This window comes from Callorhinus ursinus, unplaced genomic scaffold (assembly GCF_003265705.2).
Source record: "Callorhinus ursinus isolate GAN/ISIS: 27379988/994484 unplaced genomic scaffold, GSC_fseal_2.0 scaffold3, whole genome shotgun sequence".
Taxonomy (NCBI): Eukaryota; Metazoa; Chordata; class Mammalia; order Carnivora; family Otariidae; genus Callorhinus; species Callorhinus ursinus.
In genome coordinates, this window is record NW_027397065.1 from 92887585 (window position 1) to 92899383 (window position 11799).

Sequence of the window (11799 nt, forward strand, 5' to 3'; positions counted from 1 at the left end):
CGACCATCAGTCAGGAGGTCTCCCTGTGAGCTATGACCTCCAGTCAGGAGGTCTCTCTGTGGACCAGGACATGCCGGCAGGCTACCACAGCCATTCCCCTCCCACTCACTCATCCCCGGCAGATAGGTAGATCAAATAGTCATGATCATCTTGTGCCAAAAGAACAAAAATACTGAGTCAGTGGCCACAATTTCAACTAACAGCTCAACCTGCCAGACACAACTGCAGTTTTCAACTTTTTAAGACCGTTAATGCTGCATTCAGATAACTCACTCCATGTTGGAATTAGCTACTTTGAGCTGTCAGGGAATGGAAAAACATGAGAAATCTGCCGCTAGAAGAGTGAAAAGACACCCAGCACCTTCATCAGTTCTTCCAAACATGAGAGGTAGATTTTGAAGATGGCTGCTGCAGACGGCGGTCCAATGTACTGCCTAATGTCAGCCCTGTCCACGAAGGCCACGTCGATCCTCTCTGTGATGTTGGAAGTGGTCAGAATCACCACGTTGCAGTGCCTGAAGGTAGAGGAGTGTGCGCCAGTCACCAGGTACCTCAGGGACTCCCTCACACCCTCCGCCCATGGAAGTTCCGGTGTTCAGCCGGCATCCTAGCCACTGCACTCCAAGTCCCAACACGGGCCTACAATGTCTTCCGAGGCTCACGCCTGAGTGTCTGTGGGACTCCCAACTCCCCACCAGGCTCTCCTGGCCACAACACAGTGCACCAAACAGACCCTCTGCTCCTCTGCCTTCTGGAAAGTTCTCCTAAACTATCACTTCACTATTCCCTCTCCTCCCTCAACCGCGGTACGGTGAAGCTCTCACTTGTGTGCAGTCCTGACTGCCCCATCAACCTGCCTGGGCATGCCCAGGTGACTGCTCTCCATGCCGTTCTCATGACCCCCACACGTTGCAGAGCTGAACTATTTATCCTGTTTACCAGCTGCTTTCCCCTTTAGCTTCTAAGCTCTACAAAGAGAGCACTGTTGCCTAGTCTGTTCACTGACATGGGCCAGCACAGAGAAGGCCCAAGGCACTCTGGGGAGCATGCTCCCCTGGGGCCCATGGTTGGTATACAGTCTGCAGGAAGCTGAATGGCTAGCTTTACCTAGTGTCTAGCAACAGGTGCATAGCACAGGGTGAGCAGGGGTGAGCCAGTGAGGGTAGGGGCAGGGAGTATAGGGGTCCTAGGAGCCTAGAGTCAGATACACACAAAGGAAGGTCTGGAAGGGTCACCTTGAGGGGCCTGAACAGGGAGCATGAAGTAAAGGGGGACAAGAAGGTACGAGGGAAACCAGAGGCCCACGTGTCTCTATTCCCTCCTGAGCCCACACCTGCTGGCAACAGGAGGGGCATTGGGGCTCAGTGGGAACCCTGGAAATGGGGGCTTCAGAGCTGAATGACTGGAGTGTGCCTGATACCTGGTCCAGGTGGTCCTGCAGGCCTCTAAGAGGTGAGCGATAGAGGGGAGAAGGCTAGGCATGGGCTGCCCAGGCTGCCCGAAGAGATGAAAGGCCAGTGGCAGAAACTGAGGTGGTCTGGAGAGTGGAGGCTGGGGAGGGGTTGCCAGGGGTCAGATGCTGTAGAAAACTCCAGGGAGAACAAAGGCCCTCAGGTGAACAAGGCACAGGGGTAGAAACCAGACTGAGGAGCAGGGGCAGGGAAGGAAGCAGAGATGAGGAGGGGCTGCGCCTCGCACGTGGCTGGCCTGTTAGCAGGGTGGAAGCAAGCAGCCCCTGCAGTCTGCCCCAAGAGCCGCATCTCGGGAAATCAGAGCCTCTGTGGTAAAACCACCCTGAAGGCCTGGAGGAAACAGCCCTTAGCACAATTCAGTTCCCCGCGAGTCCACATGCAGTAAGCTAGCTTCCAGGCGGTGCTCTGGAGTCTGGCACCCTCAGTGGAGGACAGCACTCCCAGGACTAACTGTGAGAGCTGTTATCAGCAGGGGGGGCGGTGAAACACTGTGGAGAACACATAGGGGCTCTGGTTTGGACATTACTTCCTTGTGAGTCAGGTTAGTAGGAGTCACTCCCTAAAGCTGGATCAGCTTAGGGCACACTGACCACAGGCTCTGGACCTGCAAGGCTGGACTGTGGAGACACGAAATCTGGCCCCATGAAGGGCATGCAGGTGACACTCACCTGCCCATCGCCAGCCCTTCAAGGCCGACAAACCCTGGGCGGTGCTGGCACCAGTGCTTGAATGTGGCGTGTTTCACTCCTTGTCATGTGCTTCTCTACAGCATGTGAGTTTTCCCCACACTCAAGTTTTGTGTTACATTTTTAGTAGTTTAGTACAAGTACGTAATTCCTAATTATCGCATTTAGCATATATACCTCAGATGGGCAAAGACAGAACTGATACTTAGCAGCAGCCGTTGTTTCCAGTCAGAGGAGCTGGAAGTAAGGTCTAGGGGTGTGCAGGCACCTCACACCCTGCCCGTGGCTTCTCACGTGAGGCCACCACGTCAGCATTACCTCTTAATCTGATCGATCTGGGTCAAGACGGCATTGACCACGCGTATGGCATCCGAAGGCTCGGCGCCTGCCCTGCAAGCATTGCGGGCAGCCGTGAGGCTCTCCACCTGTGGGGATGGGACAATAGGTGGAGAAGGGTAGCGCCTGGCCCCACGGGCAGCCATGGGATGCATCGAAGGAGCAAGTGGGGAACAAGTGAAGGGGTGTGCTGAGCCCACTCTGCCAGAAGCTGCACATGCGGGACACCGAGGAGGAGCGTGCTGCATGACCGGAGCGCTGGACGGAGGCCGGGCTCAGCCAGGGGTTGGATTTGCTTCAGTCACAGGTGTGATGTCCAGAGGTGCATACCTCATCAATCAGCACAAACACCAGAGCATCTTTGTCATCAATCAAGTCCTGAATCTTCTGGAACATCTTAGTTACCAGCTTGCCACTCTGGAACCAAAATACTCCTTTAGTGTTGACTTGCACTCTTCACACTGCCTGGTGTATACTTGTACCCATGGTCCCCACCCAGCCTCAGACTGAGCCCAAGGGGCCCGCTAAGCCGACTGTCTCCTGACGGCCCCTTGGAGAAATACCTAAATCCAAGACGCCAGAGCCACATGGAAGGAGGCCGACCACACGCTGCCTTGCCCTGTTCCATGCGCCAGGGCAGCGAGCCTGAACCCACACCGGCTCAGCTCTGGGCTGCCTGGCATGGGCGCCTCACACGCCATGCACTTCCTCCTTCCCTTTCCCTGCCATCCCCATGACCAGGAACAAGATGGGTCACAGATGCAAACATGCAAGCTGGGAGGTGCGTGCCTTACAAGCGCTCCCTGTCCTGGCTTACCACCCACCAGAGGGATCTACTGCCACAGGTGCCTGGGCGGCATTCTCCTGTGCTGAGGGGCACTTATAACATCACCTTGGCTGAGCCCTGCGATTAAGAGAGAGGAACGAGGTTCAGGGCCCTGAGGGCGTGCTCAGCTGAGGATGCGGCCCTTGCTAGGATGAGGGTTCTCTCCCTAAGAGAAAGTTGAGTGTCTGTCCCACCCAAAGGTATGGATGTGACGAGCAGAGGGTCCTCTCAAGGCCTCACGCTACTTCCAAGTTACTGCTTAGCTCGGTAACTTCCCTCTGACCCTGAAGTCAGCCACACAGTCACGTGTTGCCTGTTTCTCATGTTCTTGGAGAAGATTTGCCTACTACAGGGGGCACCTTTTCAACTACAAGGTTGGCAATCCTGAAAAGTAGAAGTGATGCTAATACTTACTTCCGAAAACCACTTAGAAAAGAGACTGTGGCTATTTATTTCAATTAATTGGCCATACCGGTACCTAGGAGGGTAAAACAGAGTTAAGACGACTGGTTTACAAATCGGGCACCCCCGTGGCACCCACTCCTTCTTTAGCACTGCCCACTAACTGGTTAATTCACCAGGGACTAACCAGGGCTCAAGGCAATCATGAATTACAAGGTAATACCAACAGGGGCTCAAATAACTGTGAAAACCTAATGACGTGCAGTCGGTGGTTCTGGCTGAAGCAAAGTGTTTTGAATGGAATAATATCTTCATTTGAACCAAGGCAAGAGTAAAATCTCCCTCACTTCTAATCTACTCATAATTCACATCTCCAGCGTTGTAAGAAGTATTACCAGTAGTAACCTAGCAGGCAAAACAAAACATAATCGCCAGAAACTTTCTGGCTGGAGCTGAACATGCTTTCTTCCTTCCCTAAAACTGAAATGAGTGTGACAATCTGTTTCGCAGCACAAAATTACTTCCCGTGCCCGGGGCTGCCCAGATGCCCCAAAGTGAACCTCAGCACATACTGACTGAAATCTACCACTGAACCTCTGCATGCACGGAGGTGGCTGAGACCGGAACACGCTTAGTTCTAACTAAAAGCAGACAGGGAGCGAGACTGAGGCAGAAGGGAAGCCGAGCCAGGTCCTCTGCACCTGGAAAGTCCACACGAGAAAAACAGTCACTTTCAAAAAAAATTATAATTGGCTTTCCATTTGCTAATTCTGTTTACAAAAGAGGGAAGGGGAGAGACAACCTAACGAAATAAAGATAGGGATGGTTGTACTTCAGGGAGTTGTATTTCTTGTAGTAACATCTTCAGTCTCCCGTGTTTTAGGAAATCACCCCAAGAGATCTTTAAGACACGGATGTGTTTCAGTATGTCAAGACAAAAACCAAGTTGCCAAGCATAGAATAAAGGGTAGATATAGAGCAACTTCCCAACATAAAAATACCTACAGGACATTTTTGAAAAGAAGAATAAAATATACCTCATAGGATTCCCTCCTCTAAAGTCCCACTGAGTAATGAGTATCAGATTAACCCTCCGAATTAATCAACCAGAAAATGAGACAAAATCACAAGGGCAGCTGCGAAGGGACTGGGTGGCAGGCAGGGAGGACTGTCACCCCACGCGGGACCTGAGCGGGCCGTAAGTGCTCTGGCTCTCTGCCTGCAGCACCTTCCAGCCATAGCCCTGGAGGGGACCCAAGAAGTGTGCAGCCACTGGGCCGACCTGGACACAGAGGCCTGAGTTCAAGGAACCTGAGGCAGCTGGAGGCAACTAAGCAGAGTTCCAGAGGGGACGCAGATACTAGGAATAAGTCTTCAGGAATCATCACAGGGTCCTTCTGGGTCTTTGCTGAACACTCAGGGATGTGAGAAAAGGGAAATCCCATGAGGCTGGAGAGACGTGAGCTGTACGGTTCCTGGTGTTCACAGCTGGGAAGTTCACGTTCCTAATGGCCCAAGTGGACAGTACCCACTATGACTCAGGGGGCTCCCCTGAGACCCTGGAAGGGCCTCACTTCAGCATTCAGTCTAGACCCCACTCCAACAAAGCTTAAGAACAAACCTCAAGAGGATCACACTAAATCACAAGTAACTGAAATGCCTACCAGAACAAAATCCAACAAAAACAAGGTCTGCATTTGATCAAAGCTTAACTGACACGCAGCAGAAACTGACCCCGAAGCAGGAGAACCACCCAGCAATAGTGAGACTCAGAACTGACAACAACGATGGAATTAGCAGAAAAGAAAGTGGAACTGCTACTGTACACTTACTCGAGCATTTCAGCAAGGACACAGCATCAGAGAGTTGACAGGTATAAAAGGAAACAAGCGGAACCTCCCGAAAAGAAATATACACTATCAGAAATGAAGATGTCGCCGAATGGAATTAAAAGCACATTAGATATTTTCAAAAATGGCCCAAAATGGAACACAGAAAATTCTAAAAACCTTCTGAGAAGACCAAAAAGCACATCAGTGGCCCGTGGGACAATATCAGGTCACTGAACCTGCAAATCAACAGAAAATGGGGAAGGGGTATCTGAAACAACAGCCACGTAGAATCTAAAGGGGATGAAGCAGCCAGAGCTCAAGAAGAAACAGATCCAGCCTGAGAGACTTGGCCACTCCTCTCCCAGGTGACGGAACAGTGACCATCAGCAAGAGCAGCAAGCATCCTGAGCTGCCACCCAACCATCCCACCCCTGAAAGCAGAAACCTGTTCCGATGCGTACAGGAAGTCACCAGAAAGACCACGTGCTGACTGTAAAGCAAGTGCCATCGATTTAAAAAGACAAGATTCTAACTTGGCACCGCTGAGTACTGAGGAATTAGTTAACCTGCCTTGAAAGAGCGGGACTATGTAGAGAGTCAAGGGAAATGATGAAAAACTAGAAACATCTCTGCGTCACAAATGAGAAGCAAGCGGCCCCGCCCTGCTGCTCTCCTTTCTCAAATTACCAGAAGTTACCTGCATGAAAGTCTAATGGTCAGTTTCTGGGCTAATGCTTTACACAGGGATGTTTTTCCAGTTCCCGGAGGACCTGCAACAAAACCCAAGCAAATGTTAGGCCAGTGTTGTAACGTGGGTGCATTATGCACAGCATACAAAATGGGGAGAGCTCAATGCTATGAATGCTATTCCCCCAAGCACTGCTTGCTAACTACAAAGAAGCCCGCCAGCAGCGTGAGTGCCGTAAAATATCACCAAAACGCTTCACGAGTCTTTCCCTTTTCCTCCGAGTTTGAATTCAGCTCGTGTTTCTGGTCTTACCTCCCACGCCCCCAACAGAGCACTGCCTCCTGGCACGTGGGTCCCCTCAGCATCCCAAGAGGGCTACACTTCCTGGTTGACATCTTCAATGACACCCCCCTTGTCCCCACGTGTCCTCTGTAAAATCAAGACACCTGGCGAAAGGTCAAACACCTCTCATGACACTCAATTCACCAGGGCCGACGCTAAACCAGAACGGCAGCCAGGGGAGCCTGGCTTCTTCCCCGTGGGCCACTTAGCGCAGAGCCTGGCAGCAGCTCTGAGACCAATGTGAAGGACAAATCCATCTGTCAGGACAGGCACCTTCAACTCTGATTTTCTGCACACATTCTCAACAATTAAAAAAAAAACACAACAATTCTAAAGAGAAAATTAGCTATTTCACTAATTAAAATACCTACTGATTGCCTACTCAGAACCTAGTATTAGGACAATGTCCTGAGTGTGTTTGCTGCTTAACAGACACTTTTTAGGACTGCATAGCAGCCTATAACTTTAACTGATATAAGAAGCTAACGACTTTGCACCCCTATTTCACTTGGGTATTCTCTCAATTCCTTTCTAACCAGTGACATCAAGAAAAACCCAATGCTTTTTTTTTTAAAGATTTTATTTATTTATTTGACAGAGAGAGAGTGTGTGTGTGTACAAGCAGAGGAAGAGGGAGAAGCAGGGTCCCCGATGAGCAGGGAGCCCGATGTAGGACCCAATCCCAGGACGCTGGGATCATGACCTGAGCCGAAGGCAGACGCCCAACGACTAAGCCACCCAGGCGCCCCGAAAAACCCGATGTTTTCCTCAGAGGAGATTCAGACAGAATTTCAGTAGAGTATGGCTGTCATGCTTTACAGTCATAAAGGGAAGCTCTAAGGACACTATAAAGAAACGTGAGGCAATTTCTGCCCTAAGAATCATATGATCACTTGGGGGATTAGGCAGTTATTTGAAAAGTTTGATAATAATGTAAAAAAGTCACGAGGCAGTGATCAGGTGGCTGCCAAGCGGCAGGTCAAGTAGCAGAAGCCCAGAGTAACATGAGCTAGATTGGCTTCTCAGGGAAAGGACATTCTAGGGCAACTCTGGCTACATCAGAAAACAGAGTGGTAACTCCTCAAAGATCAACGGGATGAGTAAAGAAGCCCGATTTCACACAGTTTATCTTGTTAAATAAGTAAAAGCCCACATGCTTTACCATGCAGCAGCACCACCCGGTTCCAGGTGATGAGATTGCTGTCGACGTTCTTGTCTGAGAACAGCAAAGTCGTCATCACATAGTCAAGGAGCTGAGTGAAGAAAAGTAAAATGCAGTGGAGGTTCCCACCAGATGTGCTCATGGAGCTTACACCCAGGGAGTGGGGACAGGCACCGGGCTGCCCCTTGGAAGCTGCCATCAGTGCCACCGGCGATGCCACATGAGGACACGCTGGCTGTTACAGTGTAAGCGTCAAGGACAAACACGAGGCTCACTTTCACAAAAGATGCCAAGATCGCACAAAGGGACGAGACTGGTCACGTGACAAGCATCTCTGACCTCGGGGACAACAGGGCAGTGGGCAAGCGGCAGCACATGTGCCCGAGACAGCAGGCAGGACTCTGTGTTCTCGCAGCCTGGGGGGAATGCAGGGGTGAACCCCCAGAGTCCCCCACAGCATGCAGAAGGGCCCTTCCCCTTGAAGGGTTCAGACGAGCTAGGGCTTGCTCAGGCCTGCCCACCTGCTCTGTCTGACCTTTGGCTCTGCCTCCTCAGTCCCAATGGGTTCTTAAGAGCACAATCCAATCAAAGTTGCCTTCACATTGGGCACCCTCCCCTTTCTCTCCCCAGAGACCACTCTGCTGGGGGGCAACCCCAGAGGACAGATAAGCAGGACACGAGCTACTGGTGCGCCTGAGTTCCCAAAGCCTATTTGAGTCAAAGGGCTCCAAGATGCTGGAGAACAACACAGTATTGATCCCACTTCAAATAACCGGCCTTCTTGGAAAATAGCACAAAAAACTTACATGAGATTTGACTTCCACATCATATACCAGGCTGTCCCAAAGCCCATGGAATTCCGCTGGGAGAGAATAAAACAAAAACCTAATTTTAGGAAAGCAGGCTATTACACTGACCACTGAGGTTTGTTCTGAGCCGCTGATGCTCTCCACTGCCCCACCCCTGGCCAGCTAAGATTCTCATTATAGGGAAGTTAAATTTTTGAACTTTTTCTTAACATTTGAATTCTTCTTAAAATTAGAGATGCTAAGTAACTGCAGGTCACATACCTTTTGACAGATAATTAAATGGAGTACAGAGTCACTTTCTTGTCACGTTACCCCACACAATTGTCTTTTGTGGACCTGCACTCTGCCACAAACATGACCCTGACCCACCACTCTCCCCGCCAGCCAGCACTTCGGCAAGGCAGCGGCAGGTATAGTCCAGCTGTCAGGACCTCAGACATAAGCCCTGAGGACTGAGCTACCCACGACTCCACCTGCTAGAACCATGGCAAAGTCCTCAGAGAAAGAGAAGGCGGGAGGAAGGAGGTGCGCAGCGGGTGAGCAACTGGGCAGGAAAAGAACACCTTCAGATTCCCAATTAGCACCATCTTAGAGGGACCTGCCTGAAGGAGTGCAGTCTTACAGTGAAGATCTCTACTTTTCTCTCTTATGGCATGCTTCCCATTTCACAAGAAATAAGACATGCTAAAAGCCTACAAAACAAGTGGACAAATGCAAACCCCGCAGCTAGCTGACTTGGAGAGCCCAGGCCACGTGCCGACGTCTGCCCTCGTGTCTCGAGTGCGGCCCGCCTGTTGTCACTGTCACGCACCTGCAGGCAGGACCCAGTGACTTGCTGCAGTGATGTTCTCAGTCCCCTCTTCCAGAGTCTCACTGCTGGGGCCGCCCTCATTCAGCTGGAAGACGTGAAGTGCAATTGTGCAGGCACCCAGATCAATGGGCTGTGGTGAGAAGGGAAATCAAGCAAACCCACAAAAACTGAAAAACAACCCACTTCTAATCCTAGTCATCAAAGTTAGACGGTAACATCCAAAAACAAAGATCGCACATACAGAATGCTGGAAACCAGTTCTTAGATTAGGTAGAAAAGCTACCATGTTCAGGGTTAGTATTAGCTCTTTTTTAAATACTTCCCTCTGCCTTTATTCAAGAAAGGACTTTACTATTCTTTGTAATCATGAAAGTTACATGCTTGTTGAAAAAATACAAAAAAACACAGAAGGAAAAATGCCAAAGCCCCCCCCACATCCAACCTCGCCCATGTTTTGGTCTATGACGCACCACACACACTTGACCAGACGTGGATTCAGCTGCAGTTTTCTAACTGTGCCTTCCCCTCTCAGTAGAGCTTGGAAGCATTTTCTGTCAGTAGATAAAAATCTGGTGTGTGCTTTTTCACAACTATACCACATTGGGTGTGGATGTATCATTTCCTTAGCCTACCTCTGACTAGCAGATAATTATCTCATAATTAAGATATCTCAAGTCGTTAGCTATTACCAACAAAATATATAAAGTATAGTTCGCATATCTTTACGAAGTTACACGATGAAGACAAATTTCTCTAGGTCAATGTGCCAACTCAAAGATAAGAATGCTAAAACCTGTCCTTTAATCTGTCCTTCCTCAGTAGTGCGGAAAGCTCTTCTGTTTCCTTCAGGCTGTGGCCAAAATCAAGTAGGAGGGATAAAGCTGACAAAGCCACAAGGGCTAGTCCCAGTGAACGAATGGAGAGATCCACCTCGCAAGCAAAATTTTAGTGCCAAGCCAATTCTTCCAAACTGATTCTTCATGGGACAGGAAGCACACAGATAGAGGCGGTACGTCTTCCTGAGGCAGACACTTCGGGTTGTTTTCCTACTGACAGAAAAGCCCCAACACAGCCACCCTTTCCACAAAGGCTGGGGGTGAGACGGTCCTCACGGTGGACTGGATGAGGACCATCCCCTCTGCAGCCGTAGCCCCATGTCTCCCGTGGTCCTACGCTGGCCTCGAGAGCAGGGGTCGGGCAGGGGTCCGGGCAGGGCAGCCCACCACCCCACCGCGCGGCATTCTGCCTCTGGTTTCCCATCTGTCCCCCCACTGCGCTGCGAGCTTCCGACAGCGGGGTCCCATCTACTCCCAGCACCGGGCTCTTCACAGAGCCGGTGCCCACCCGAGAAACCAGAAGATAAATCAGCCAGTTTCTGACAACAGACCAGCAAAAAAGCACGCCCGCATTCATGATACTTCTTTGTTTTTTCGTTCTAAAAGTGAATTCTGCCTCCAGCGTGGGGCTGGAACTCCCGAACCCAAGATCAAGACCGCACAGTCCGCGGGCGGAGCCGGCCGGCGCCCCCACGACACGGGCTCTGTCTTCAGCTACGAGTTAAGGGCTCCTCCTCGCAGTGAGTTAGGTACCTGGGGGTCTTTCACCTTCAACTCCGTGTCGACAATAGACACGGAGTGCACATTTCTGGTCAGAAAAGGCTCATCGAACTCAGTCCACGTGTAGTCCCCGAACACGATGTTGTGTCTGTTGAGCAGCTTTCTAACGCTCTGCTTTATGTCCTCCTCCTTCGCGGTGCTGGCGAGACAAAGACACGGTAGGTGACAGCTCGGCGGGCCGACGCTGAGGCCCCCGACGTTCCGGCCGCGCCGCGCCGCCCCCGCCCCGCGGGGCGCAGCACGGGGCCCGCCCCGCGGGGCGCCGGCCCGCTTCTCCCTCCAAGGCGCGGCAGCCGTGCTTCCGCGGCCCCCGCCGACCGAAGGTGGGCACACGCTGGGCGCCGGCTCCACGACACCGCGGAGCTCCCCGCGCCTCGGGGCGCGCGTGGCGGGAGCCCGGGCCTGCGGCTCCCCCGACGCGACGGCGGCGCTCTGGGCGCGGCTCGGGCGGCTCCCGGAAGAGCCCTCCCAGGACGGCGGCTGGCTCCGGGCGCACCGCGGCCCTCGGGGCCCCGGGACCGGCCCTCGGGGCCCGGCAGCGCTGGGCGGGTCTCCGCGCGCCGCGCCATCTCCGCGGGGTGGGCCCAGGCGCCGCGCACGGTCGCGGGCCCCGTCCCCGCGCTCCCGCCGGAGCCTGGGGCCCCGTCGGCCCGGCCCCCGCGCGGGCGCCCCCCTACGCCGGGCTCACCTGCCGCCGCGCTGGTGCACCTCCACGTGCACGGTCCGCGCCTCGGCCACGCAGGGCAGCGCCTGCTTCAGGTCGCCCACCGCCTCGTCCATGCCGCCGCCGCCGCCGGGAGCAGCGGGGACCCGGCCG

At 52.5% G+C, this 11799-nt stretch overlaps 1 protein-coding gene across 1 annotated transcript in view; it reads right to left on the bottom strand.

Moving 5' to 3' along the window:
- Nucleotides 1-11793, bottom strand: part of TRIP13 (thyroid hormone receptor interactor 13) — a 16241-nt gene extending 4448 nt beyond the window's left edge. Inside the window, exons 1-10 of the mRNA XM_025867497.1 lie at nt 11671-11793; nt 10956-11121; nt 9367-9496; nt 8553-8608; nt 7747-7837; nt 6252-6324; nt 3735-3798; nt 2825-2911; nt 2477-2583; nt 362-515 (exon numbers count right to left, since the gene is read on the bottom strand). Coding sequence (XP_025723282.1) covers nt 362-515; nt 2477-2583; nt 2825-2911; nt 3735-3798; nt 6252-6324; nt 7747-7837; nt 8553-8608; nt 9367-9496; nt 10956-11121; nt 11671-11762 — 1020 coding nt within the window. The 5' untranslated portion in view covers nt 11763-11793. The remainder of the gene's footprint in view (nt 1-361; nt 516-2476; nt 2584-2824; nt 2912-3734; nt 3799-6251; nt 6325-7746; nt 7838-8552; nt 8609-9366; nt 9497-10955; nt 11122-11670) is intronic.
- Between the last annotated feature and the right edge of the window lie 6 nt (nt 11794-11799).